Source organism: Falco peregrinus, chromosome W (genome assembly GCF_023634155.1).
Source record: "Falco peregrinus isolate bFalPer1 chromosome W, bFalPer1.pri, whole genome shotgun sequence".
Taxonomy (NCBI): domain Eukaryota; kingdom Metazoa; phylum Chordata; class Aves; order Falconiformes; family Falconidae; genus Falco; species Falco peregrinus.
The window spans coordinates 9835665-9847387 of NC_073743.1; the positions used below are offsets into that span (position 1 = coordinate 9835665).

Genomic DNA, 11723 nt, shown 5'->3' on the forward strand with positions numbered 1-11723 from the left:
TGCCTCTGTTGTGGGTTTACCCTGGTAGGCAGCTAAGCCCCACACAGCCGCTCACTCAGTGCCCCCCAGCGGGAGGGGGGGAGAGGATCGGAAGGGTAAAAGTGAGAAAACACATGGGTTGAGATAAAGACAGTTTAATAGGGAAAGCAAAAGCTGTATGCACAAGCAAAATAAGAAATTAATTCGCTACTGCCCATCTTACTTTTCCAGGAAAGCAGGGCTTCATCATGTGTAACGGTTACTTGGGAAGACAAATGCCATCTCTCCAAACTTCCCCCTTTCCTCCTTCTTTCCCCTAGCTTTCATTGATGAGCATGATGGTATATGGTAGGGAATATCCCTTTGGTCAGTTGGGGTCAGCTGTCCCAGCTGTGTCCCTTCCCAATCTCTTGTGCACCCCCAGCCTACTTGCTGGGGGTGGGCAGAGTGAGAAACAGAGAAGGTTTTGACGCTGTGTAAGCACTGTTCAGCAATAGCTAAAACATTGGTGTGCTATCAACACTATTTTAGTCACAAATCCAAAACATAGCACCATAGGAGTTACTATGAAGAAAATTAACTGTCCCAGTCAAAACCAGTACATCACCCTTTCCTGATCTTGCCAACTCCCCAACAACATTTTTTTTTAAGAAACAGGACAATAAAAGTCTAACTGAAAAAATACATTTTCCATTGGAATTTTCCATAGCTATTTTATCTACATTACTCTCAATAAATTTAACTCACAAACACAATAAATGAAAGCTGTTATCAACACAGAGTATCAACAACTGTAACTGTTGTTAAGAGACATTTTATGGTATTCCACTGTGTTTTAGAAAAGTTAAATGAAAACGATGAAATTAACTTGCAGTACTACAATAAGTGTTGTGGCACAAACTTCTCTACATAGATCCATCAGATTAAAAGGCAAAGCATTCCTGACAATCTGTGACAGAGTGAAATCCAACCAGCACTCAACATATCAAAGACCAGGAATCTCCATTCCATTAAATATTTAGGTCCTTCGAATACAAAACCAAAGAAGCAAAACAAGACAGGCAGACACAACTAACCAACCAAACAGAAGAACCTTACCTTTCACAAGCTCGGACAGTCCACGCAGCAATTATCCATAATGAGATACTAAAAACCAACAGTACAGTTCCTGGACATATTGTCATTAAAGTCTTCATAACAAAACGAGTATTGAAGTTTATCTTATTTAACGCTCCAATGCTTCTAGATGATGCATCAGTGAAAAGCTTGCTATGCAAAAGCATAACTCTGGCGATAAGATACAGCCTTAAGAACATTGGTATAGATAAAATGATATCCACATCAGCTGTTGTTGTGGATGGAGCGTAAGAAAAGGCAAGCCGGGCTGTCCATGTGAATGTATAGTTCCCAGGTATGGGATGTATAGCACATACAAGTATTTCCAAGCAGATAAAGAAAATACGCTCATAAGTCATGGCTATTCTCCAGTCATCTGCTCCATTGTCCACCATGAATAACTGAAACGATAAAATATAAGGTTAACTTTAGTATGCCATTAACAAACCTTGTTATAATTCCATTTTAAGATACCATCATTTTCAGAGCTGCTAATGACCACTAAAACCAAAATAAATATGCCATTTCAGCAAATTACATTACACTACTACATGAATGTAAATTCGGTTAAGCCATAAAGAATGTTTTTGTGCACTACTTTTAAGACTGTATGTGAAACTGAATTTCCACATATTATTTACTAAGATGGTTTTCATATTTTTGTTTAATTGCCATTTTTGATAAAACAAAACTCTGTGCCAATTTAAACCTCATTCCTTCAAAATCAATTGCTTATTCAAAGTTCATAGGATTAAGAAGAATTTAATAAAGGCTTTTCAGGATGAAAATCTAGATTACAAATTGATAATACTTTCTGCAGTACAACATTAAGACTTCTTTAGAGCACATCAGTGCTTCAGACCGGAGAGATTATAGCTTCAGTAGAACTATTCAAGCTTTCTTCAAACTTTAGGTACTAACATAGACCGACGCAGGCTGCAAAACCATCCAAAAAAACTACATAAAGACTCTAAAAGATAACTCATAGTGAAGAATCAGCTCAACTGTACCTCAACTACTAGCAATACCTGAAGTAGCTGTCTTAAAGCTAGGTTGACCATGTCTAAATGAACTGTAGTCACACCTTCAAAAAACCAAAAATTAAAAGCAGAGGCCTGCAAACACCAGAGTAGCCTAGGCAGCCAGGTGAGGTTTATCAGTAGCTGAAAATTAAATGCACATGTATAGTAGGTCCTTGCAGAATCAAAGCCTTCAGTTTACCACCCAGGATCAAAAGTAATAAAACACTTCACACTGTTTAGTAAATGTTGTTCCTGAAGATTTACTAAGTAAATACTTAATTGAACAATATTTGTCAGTAGTAGAGAGTAGGGATATGCAAGGTAACTTTTCAAAAAAGCAACAGGAGAAGACCTTCACACCACTTCTAGTCTGAATCTAGACTCAAGGCTGTTCAGTAAATATGTAATCAGAAATAATAATTAAAAAAAAAACCAACCAAACTTTTGCAGGACATTTAAAATTAGATTATTCAAAAACTTAGAAGTAATTTAAGGGGTGAAAAGGTGAAATACACAAAGAATGTCCTTCTGAACGTAAGAAAAGTACTTCCAGCATGCTATACGCCATATACAGGGCCAAACAAACAATTTCTCATCAGCATTGATTTTTGCCCCTTTACATCCTTCAAAAGTTTAGAAATGCAAGTCTGAACTCTCTGTATATGCCCTTTAGAGATCCAAACCCACATTCTACATCTTCCTCCCAACACATTCAGTTTGTCTTCCAGAAAATCCCTCGAGTTCTTTAAGAAAGTGGTAAGTTAACTTTATTGTAATCAGAGTGACGCTAAAAGAAAGAAAGAAGTTAACCACAGTAAGAAATAAACAAAGCAAAAAAACCCCAACCCAAATTATTTTATTTTTGGACCTGGTTTTTTGCTCCTTCATGTTCCTTCTCTTTATCTTAGGTATAGTTCTTACCTCCACTGCAATACTATTAAAGCCAAAGAAACACAGTGTTGAATTAAGCTAAAGAAACACACTCAGTGAATTCAACATATGCAATATGAGCACATACATTTTCTTTTGCCTGTGGTCTTTCTGAAGACTTCATATGCTACATATAAAAATGAAATTTATACTAGTAGGAAAGCAAATCTATTTATTTATTACCAAAAGACAGTTGTATTGCACTTAGCAAATGTACTATTTGATATAAAGGGCCAAAGTTTCAAAATAAGAGGCTCAAGTGCATTTGATTCTTGTAATTAGCCCGCCAATGCTGTCAGTCAGATCACACAAATAGTAAAATAGCTATAAAGAGGTCCAGGTATTTAGAGCACCCAGAATACAGATTAATAGTAACCAGTTTAACTGAATATGAGATAGATAATATCAAATCCCTCAAATGTTGTGTGGTTTTCTGAAGAAAAGAATAAATGAATGACACAGCTGACCATTCCAGTTCTCAGATATATATCAAATACATGTTAAATCAGCAGTATTTTAAAATTTCTTTTAAAGTTGCAGAATATTCCGGAAAAACAATGTATTTTTGTTCTTCCTTTTTACCTACCGTCTTCACAGATTTCAATATGACTACTATGTGCAGAAAGGCAATTCAAGAAAAATGATACCTTAAGTATTGATTCAATTCAAAAGATGAGAATAGAAGAATGTTGAGTTAAACTTAGACATCAAAATTTGATCTTACATTTCTCATAAAAGAAAATATTTAATCACTTTTTAAAAATCTGTAGGATGTCGTTATGAAACATATAATTAAGAACATATTCAGTTGTCAGCAGAAGAAATCCTAATATGCCACAAAGAAAGACGCTTCTCAGTAGTGCTAAGTGGAATGGGTTATGCTTGCAGGCACAGAAAAATCCTTATCGGCTTCCCTTGACTTTGGCTAAGCCAATTGCTTCTAAGAAAAATAATATTTGAAAGTGATAATGTCTTCAGCTGTCACATAATGAGATTTAAGAGGTGAAAACACAAAAGGTAGAAAGCACCAGAAGCCACAGAGGACCACAGATCCAGCACAAATATTCCAATTAAAAAAAAAAAGCAACATTTCAAAATCATATTTATGAGGTAAATTTCCATACAAATCTGTGTCTCTAAATTCAGTCCGTGAAATATAGGAATATCAAACATGCTGGAACAAAATAGGCTGTGGATAAGAAGTCAATTGGGTTGTACTGTAAATAGATAGAAATTAGTACAGGATTTTATGTACATTTTATATGCTTGCAATTATGCAACCTCCTAAATGCAATTGTTGATTTTTAATTTGGAAAATGCAGTGGTATTTGCGTGTTCCTGCTTGCTTGGTTGTGTACGTTTACTATTCGGAAAGCAAGGAGGGAAAATGACTGGAGAGACAGAACAGCTGAACAGCACAATTAAAAGGGGGGGGTGGGGGGTGGAGGTGGTGTTGTGTATTTTTGATATGTTTATTTATATACATATATATATATACACACACACCCCCTCACAGCTGCTTTCAGTCAATTCTGTTATCGTAACCATGCATTCATTTTAAGATACTACTCCCCATTCAAATGGGGAATGATGCTAGTAATAAAAAGAGAACAAGCTCTTCCTATAAAATTGAGTCCTGCAGCCTATGCAGAAGGCCAAACTCCAGTCAAGGTCAAAGATATTATGCCTGCTCACAGCTTTCAAATTTCTTGTTAATTACTAGTCTAACACTGAAATCAAATTTAAGTTCTTCATCAATGTTCTGTAAAGCTTCTTCAAATACAGAACTACCATCTACTTTTACTAAGCCTGCACTCTGTAAGACAAATTAAAAAAAGTTATTTTCATCTGAAATTACATAATGCATTTCCAACATGTGGTATGTAAAAATAAGACATGAACCTTAAACTATAAATAAACTTGATGTTTCTAACACCATACAGTATAAATATAAAAATAGATAGTTTATCATAGATATTAATGGGTGTTTGTGTATTTACATAACAATTTGTGTTAAATTCATATAACACCAGACTAGGAAAAGAGAAACAAATTCAGAGTAGACAGATTGCACACAATGACAACTTAGATCAGAGACTCCCTGAAGCTACTTAAAAGAAGAGAAATTAATTTTGCAAATCATTAGTATATCAAAACAAATTCCTGGCAGGCTATTGACGTACGGAATTAAACTCTATAACTCAAAAGTTATAAAGTATGTATGTTTATTGCGTGCAGATGCACGGGGGATCACTCCACCACAAGCGTGCATGCCCGAAGTGACAAACCATCTCATATTTATACAATAAAACAAATGAATATTCAATTAACGCCTATACATTATACGTTACCTAAACCTGCCTACTCTTGCTTCGTATGTTAATTAGCTTATCAGTCCTTTGCCTGGAATGTGGTGGTCTTGCAAGTTTACAGCTAATTCATGTCCTTGTCGGCCATCTAGTTTTCTTTAGCAAGGAGATTTAGTGCTCCCTCTAGATAACATTGGAATGTTTCTCATCCTTTTTATAAATAGCCCCTTTTGTTAGAGGAAGAAGAACAGACTCTTTCTTTCATTAGTTATTTCCTTAAAACTATATGGTTACGCGACCAATCACCACACCTACACTCCTTGAGCAATCATATACAATCACACCTACACTCCTTGAGCAGACATATACAATCACACTCGATGTTTATTGTCCCTATTTCGCACTATTTCTTCATATCACTATCTGAGGACGTTGGTGAATGCAAAGTACAAGGAAATTGTCCAGTTTCTTTACAATCCTGGTAGAAGGACAAATGTGAAAACAGTATCACTGCTCTGCTGTAAGGAATAAAAAGGAAGAGACAAACAATGATAAAGTAGCATCAGCTGTACTCCTTGAGGCATCCCTTGCAGAAGGAGAATCAACTGTACTCACAAAGGCATGGTGGCAATTGTTTAATTTAAACCCCCAAATTTTAAATGGTTAAATACTGGAATCACTTTACCTTTATAAAAGAACTGATGGAACTATGACACAGACTAGCAAAAAATAGCCTCTGTGACTGCTGTTCTACCAAATTTATGATCAAACATTTTTCTATAGCTTCTAGTCCCCAAAGTATCACTTATGCAACTAAAAACAGCATTATAGTCCTCAGAGAGGAAGATGACATTAAGTACAAATGGTTGAAAATCATATGGTGGTCTGAGATAGACATCTCAAGCCTTTCCCTAACTAGGGGATGAAAAACACCTTTGTCCATCATCAGAAGGCATATAATCAAATGGTCTATAAATTATCCAAAGGCCTGTCTCCGATCTTGGAGAGCCTGTAGGAATTCCTGAAGACTCTTTGTCCTGAATACAGTGCCACAGAGCAGAGAAGTTAGCAAGTTTAAGTCTTATATAAAGCCATGAGGCATCAAACACCTTCTGCATGCAAAGCACAGAAATAATGCTTTTCACAAAACTACTTGAAAGCCTTGTTATCTTATATTTTCTAGAATGTTTCCCACACCCAGACTTAAAAACAAATTTTCTAGTAGGTCATTAGAAATTGACCCACAAGATTTTGTGGATATAGCTATCTACACAAATGAAACATTCTTAGTTTGTTCAAATTGGGAAGTTAGACTATTTTTCATATATGCATATGCACATGCATTCCCCCCCCCACCCCCCCCAATTATAAAAATGACAATTTAAAAGAATGATTGTAAAAGTCTGGTACTCAGTTTCACCATTTATTTTTTTTGCATTGTATATTTATTTAAATTTGGTATCTATGCAAAATGAGTTTTTCATGGTTATTGATATCTTGCTATACACGCTGTGTATGTCAGTGCATGTAAAGAAAATTTCATGTTAATGTGTGCTGGTAGCTAAGTAGGTTCGAAATGCTTCCCTCAAAGACAGCATTAAATCTGACCATCTCAGGGAGAGATGCATAACTGAGGCTCAGACTACTTATGGTCTTTGTGTACCATATTTTCCAAAGTGCAGCATCAAAAACTGCACATTAAAATACACCTGAATAATATACATCATAGTAACTATGACAGGGCACACTCAGAGAGGAACATAGCCACAACCATTTCAATAAACATATATGTGTTTACTCAACACACTTCTCAGGTTTGCCCATGTCTTTTTTAACCTCTCTACCTCAGATCATTATAAAAACACTAGCCCAAATACTCTATGAGATAACAAAGAAAGGACACGATCACATAAACTAACATAAGGTTAAATTCTGCCTCCCCATATTTTCCTTCTGCTCTAAATCAGATACCAACAGTATTCTTTTTTGCTTTCTCTCTCCAAAGATATTCTGAGGCATTGCTCAATATTTTTAAATGCTACAGGACAGACTTTCAGTTCCATCATTTGCCTCAAACAACTGTGAAATGGCTTAATCCCTGACAGCCTGTGGTGCCAAGGAACCATTATGACACTCAGCAATTGCTGGGACATATGGAATTTCTTTTCATGACGTTCTCCCTGTATGTATGTGCATCAGGGACCCCAATAACCTTCTATGCAGGTGATACTGTCAAGAAGGGAAATCCAAGGACTCCAAGGAAAAAAAAAAAGGATGTTCTGAGATATCCAGATTTCTTCCCCAGTGCTATAGAGTAAAAGAAACTCCTTTGAGAAAAACATTATTTAAAAGATCTTTCATGAGGCAGTCTCCTACTTTAATTTAGTTTGGACTCTTGATGGAACAATCACACTTGAGCTTCCTCAGATTTTTAAACAATGGTGAGATATTTACTTATATGAATTTTCATGAGCCTTTGAACCAAATCAGAAGTCCAGAAATAGAAGCCCACCACTAGGGGTTACCATATTCATTTGAGATACTCAGTAGACCCATCAGTAAGCGACTGAATTAAAGTTACTGAATAAGGAGTTCTTTCAAACTCAGTGTCTACTAAAGGTATTTCTTCATTTAAATAATATTCTTCATTTAACACTTATTCTATTATATAATTTATTCAGACTCCACTCTCTCCAGCAGGGTAAAACACAATGAGAATAAGCTCCTTAAGTTACAACATTTAGAAAACTTCCATCCAGCACCAATGGATCCCAAAAGCTCCTGAGACTAGGGTTGACAGTCAAAAATGTTCTCCAAGCAGATGCAGAAGGAACATGACTTAGTAAAGCTCTGAATATAGCATAAGTGGAAGAAGATTAATACAGAAAGAACAGTTTAGGTAGGAGTCCTGTTCCTTTCCTTTGCACAAACATGCAAAACAGGAAAATGGGACCAGTGTACTAAAGAAGTATTTTTATTGATTTATACTATGCATTGATGTGTTATTTAAAAAATAAAGAATAAAAAAAGAAAAAGAAATGTATGTTATTACATAACAGATATGTTAACTAGTAAATAAACAGGGTGACCCAGAGCAATCCAGAGTAGCTGCTCCATACAATTGATAGAGATGGAATGAAAAACATACATAGTTTTAAAACCATACCATTGTTCCCAGAAATCTAAGGACAGAGCAGGTTATTTGCCTGTAGCAAATCTTTACAAAACATTCCACCAGCTAAGCTAACTTAAATACAACTTGTTTAGAACCTGACTTCCATCTGCTGACACTCCACACTACCCCCTACTTCTACTGGCCTGTTCTGGCTCACTCACTGCTGAGACTGTAGTTGGACATTAGCTATACCAGCTTTATTACACCTGAAAGGGAAAGTGGCAAAGAAATATTGAATGGATTGCTTAGGTTCCCTTTGCACCTTCACAAATACGAACAACAAATGACCACACTGAAAAAAATTACTATACTAATGAAATATTTCCAAAACAAAAACATCTCTTTAAAAACCTTTTCTGGTCTTGTAGGTGGTCTGCTATAACTAGTGCACTAATCTTAGCAGTAGTGGGATAGAAACATTAGTCACATTCCAGAGTTTGGAATGAATTTAGTTTTGCACTGAAGCAGCAATTCCAAGACTGTGTATGAAGAATATAGCACATCTTCCCACAAAATATCAGTACTTTTATATGGAGGTAATTTTAGAATGCATGTTATAAGAAACCTAGTGCTCTCTGTCATATTTTTCCCCATTTCAAGCAACTCAGAAATAAAGTGACTCTAATTCTACAATATTCTTGTGGAAGCAAAATTCACTGAGGAGAGCTATCTACATTTCAGTATTTTTATGTTGTTAATTTTAAATGATCATTTTACAGTTCTTGATTTAAGATTTCTTTTTCTTCATTCATCACAAAACTTAATTTGTTCTACAGGTCACTACATGAAGAACTGCCATCTCCCAACACGGCTGCTATCAGCCACTGTTCCCAATATGAGAGAAGTCTTACTCCCTTCAGGAAAGATCAGCTTCATTACTACTGGGAAAACTAGAACCAATTAAAAAAAGGATATATTCACTGAAGAAGTTGGCAATATTTTTGCAAGGGAATAAGGGAAACAGAAGTTAAAGGAAGAAATACCGAATCTGAAGCTAGATAAAATGAGCTAATTTATTCATTCTGCCAAAGGAGTACACCTGTGACTCTAGACTTAAGAACGTATTTTTAAGGAAAGATAAACCTGATGTCCTGATAAACTTCTAACAGCCTCACTAAAAATTACTCAGAACAAGGGTGCATTTGAATGGACAATGCTAGTTACTGTCAGGCCAACCATTCAGTGTCCTGACCATTAGATACAACCCCTTCCTATGTCCTAAGGGAGTCTGTTGGAAACAAGCATCTTCTACATTTAGTTTCAATGCAAAAGGCCTCAGATCCTTTCAGTTCATTAGATGCTTGACCAATGTTAAAGGATTTTCTATCCTGCCTTCTGTGTCTTATGCATTACAGTGCTTCTTTTCAGAGACAGTGGACACCTGTAACTTTTCCTGGGTCAACATGTTCTGCAGATATAATCTATTAAAAAATGTACTGGATGGAACTAAAACTAATATTTATCAAATAAACACTACTAAAGTTATAATTTAACAGATATGGTGTCTCTAGATTTCTTATGATCAGCATGCTTTTCTGTTGTATGGAATGTGTATTAAGCTTCACTGGTACAAGGCAATTTTCAAGCCTATACATGAAGCTACTGTATCCTGGACCAAAACTGGCACATGATGAGATTTGTTGTCGCCTAATCCAAGGCCTATTAAAATAAACAGAAAAATTTCAGTAATTTTCAACAGGTTTTAGGTCAGAATAAAATTATCACTCAAAGTTTATTTATTGATTTTCACCTGTTTATTCAACAGACTTCCTTTCTGTGCTCTTAATCTTCATTTGTTTTTGCAGCAGCAGTCCTAGCTGATGATTCAGCACACTTAAGCAAAGGCAAGTTAGACTTTTGTTTCTTTTGGCATGGAGTCAACAGAAGAAAGACAATGAGATAAACACGTACCACCACAGTGAAGGCAAAAGGATTACATACATATAAACAATTTTGCCTGCAGAGTACCCATTAGTGCTTGTGATAGGAAACTGTAAGGGAGTTTAACTTCATATTTCTTAGAGGACGCAGGATTTTTTCTGAAGAGCTTTCCAATAAGATAATTAAAGCCCCGTAAGCAGTGTTTATTAGAATCATGCATTATGGAATTTATTTGCACAATAAGTCAAGAAATGTATTTATTAACACCCACTTTCCTAGTACCAGTTTCCTAGTACTGCCTGTTCCATTTCTTCAAGTTTTCAGGAGACAGGGAAAAGGAGAAAAGACTCTTGAGTCTTCAGCAAGATATTTGGGCTCACATGTGTGATAATTTTCCATAATGTTAATGAAGACTGAAAATGTTTCATTACGAATCTATTGGTATCACATGATTTTCCCACCACATCAGAACAGTCTAGGGACTGAGGGTGCTTTCTCCCTGGAGACCTGGAAAGTGATGGACTGAATTCTAAAAATGAACTCTGCTGTGACAACAACGGCTTAACCTTAACTTTGAAGTTTGCATGACTTTCCATAGGAGTTCTACTTGAGCACAAAATGACAGTCCAATTTATAAGTGTTTAGAAATCTCAATTCACATACCAAAAAAATGAAGATTTCTATTAATTTCTGCCAAAAATCAACAATTTTCATTTTTCTGTATGAGTGAGAGCATCTGCATCAAGGAGAGATGAGGAGAGACCCTGGGAGAAGAAGGGGGCCTGGATGAGGAGCCTGGAGAAAGAAGAATCTGGATGCAACAGAGGCAAGAAGCAGGGTGGACTGGCCTGAAGAGGAAACAGCATGGACAGTAGATGAACTTTAGAAACCTCGTGGGGGATTGGTGGCTGTGTTGGGGCAAGGTGCGGGAACTACTTATTGAAGTTAACCTGGGATGGGATGGTAAAAGCCTTGTTGCAGCTGGCTAGTTTTGAGTGTGCTGCAACAGAAGGGCAATGTTTATTTACAGAAGGGATACCCTAAGTAGTCCAGCACCAAAGCAAGAGTATCCCAGTGGACACGGTCCTCCTACCCTGTGATAGCCATCTTTCAAGAAATACCAGGCTGTGACAGAATACCCAAGAAAGGGGATTAAAGACATCTTATTAGCAACTTTAGAGAATTTTGGTTTTAATAATTTGTTTTGAGTAATATAAGGAAGGGCCAGTAAAAGTTCAGGAACTGTACATTATGAAAGCATTTCTATCTCCAGCAGTACAAGAGTGAGACAGAGAGGTCTACTTTCTCAGT

General features: G+C 36.2%; 1 protein-coding gene across 3 annotated transcripts in view; it reads right to left on the bottom strand.

Moving 5' to 3' along the window:
• LOC129783151 (small conductance calcium-activated potassium channel protein 2) overlaps nucleotides 1-11723 on the bottom strand; it is a 108111-nt gene that overhangs the window by 90303 nt on the left and 6085 nt on the right. For all 3 annotated transcript variants that reach the window (XM_055792989.1, XM_055792988.1, XM_055792987.1), the window contains one exon: nucleotides 1078-1496. In XM_055792989.1, coding sequence (XP_055648964.1) covers nucleotides 1078-1490 — 413 coding nt within the window. In that variant the 5' untranslated portion in view covers nucleotides 1491-1496. The remainder of the gene's footprint in view (nucleotides 1-1077; nucleotides 1497-11723) is intronic.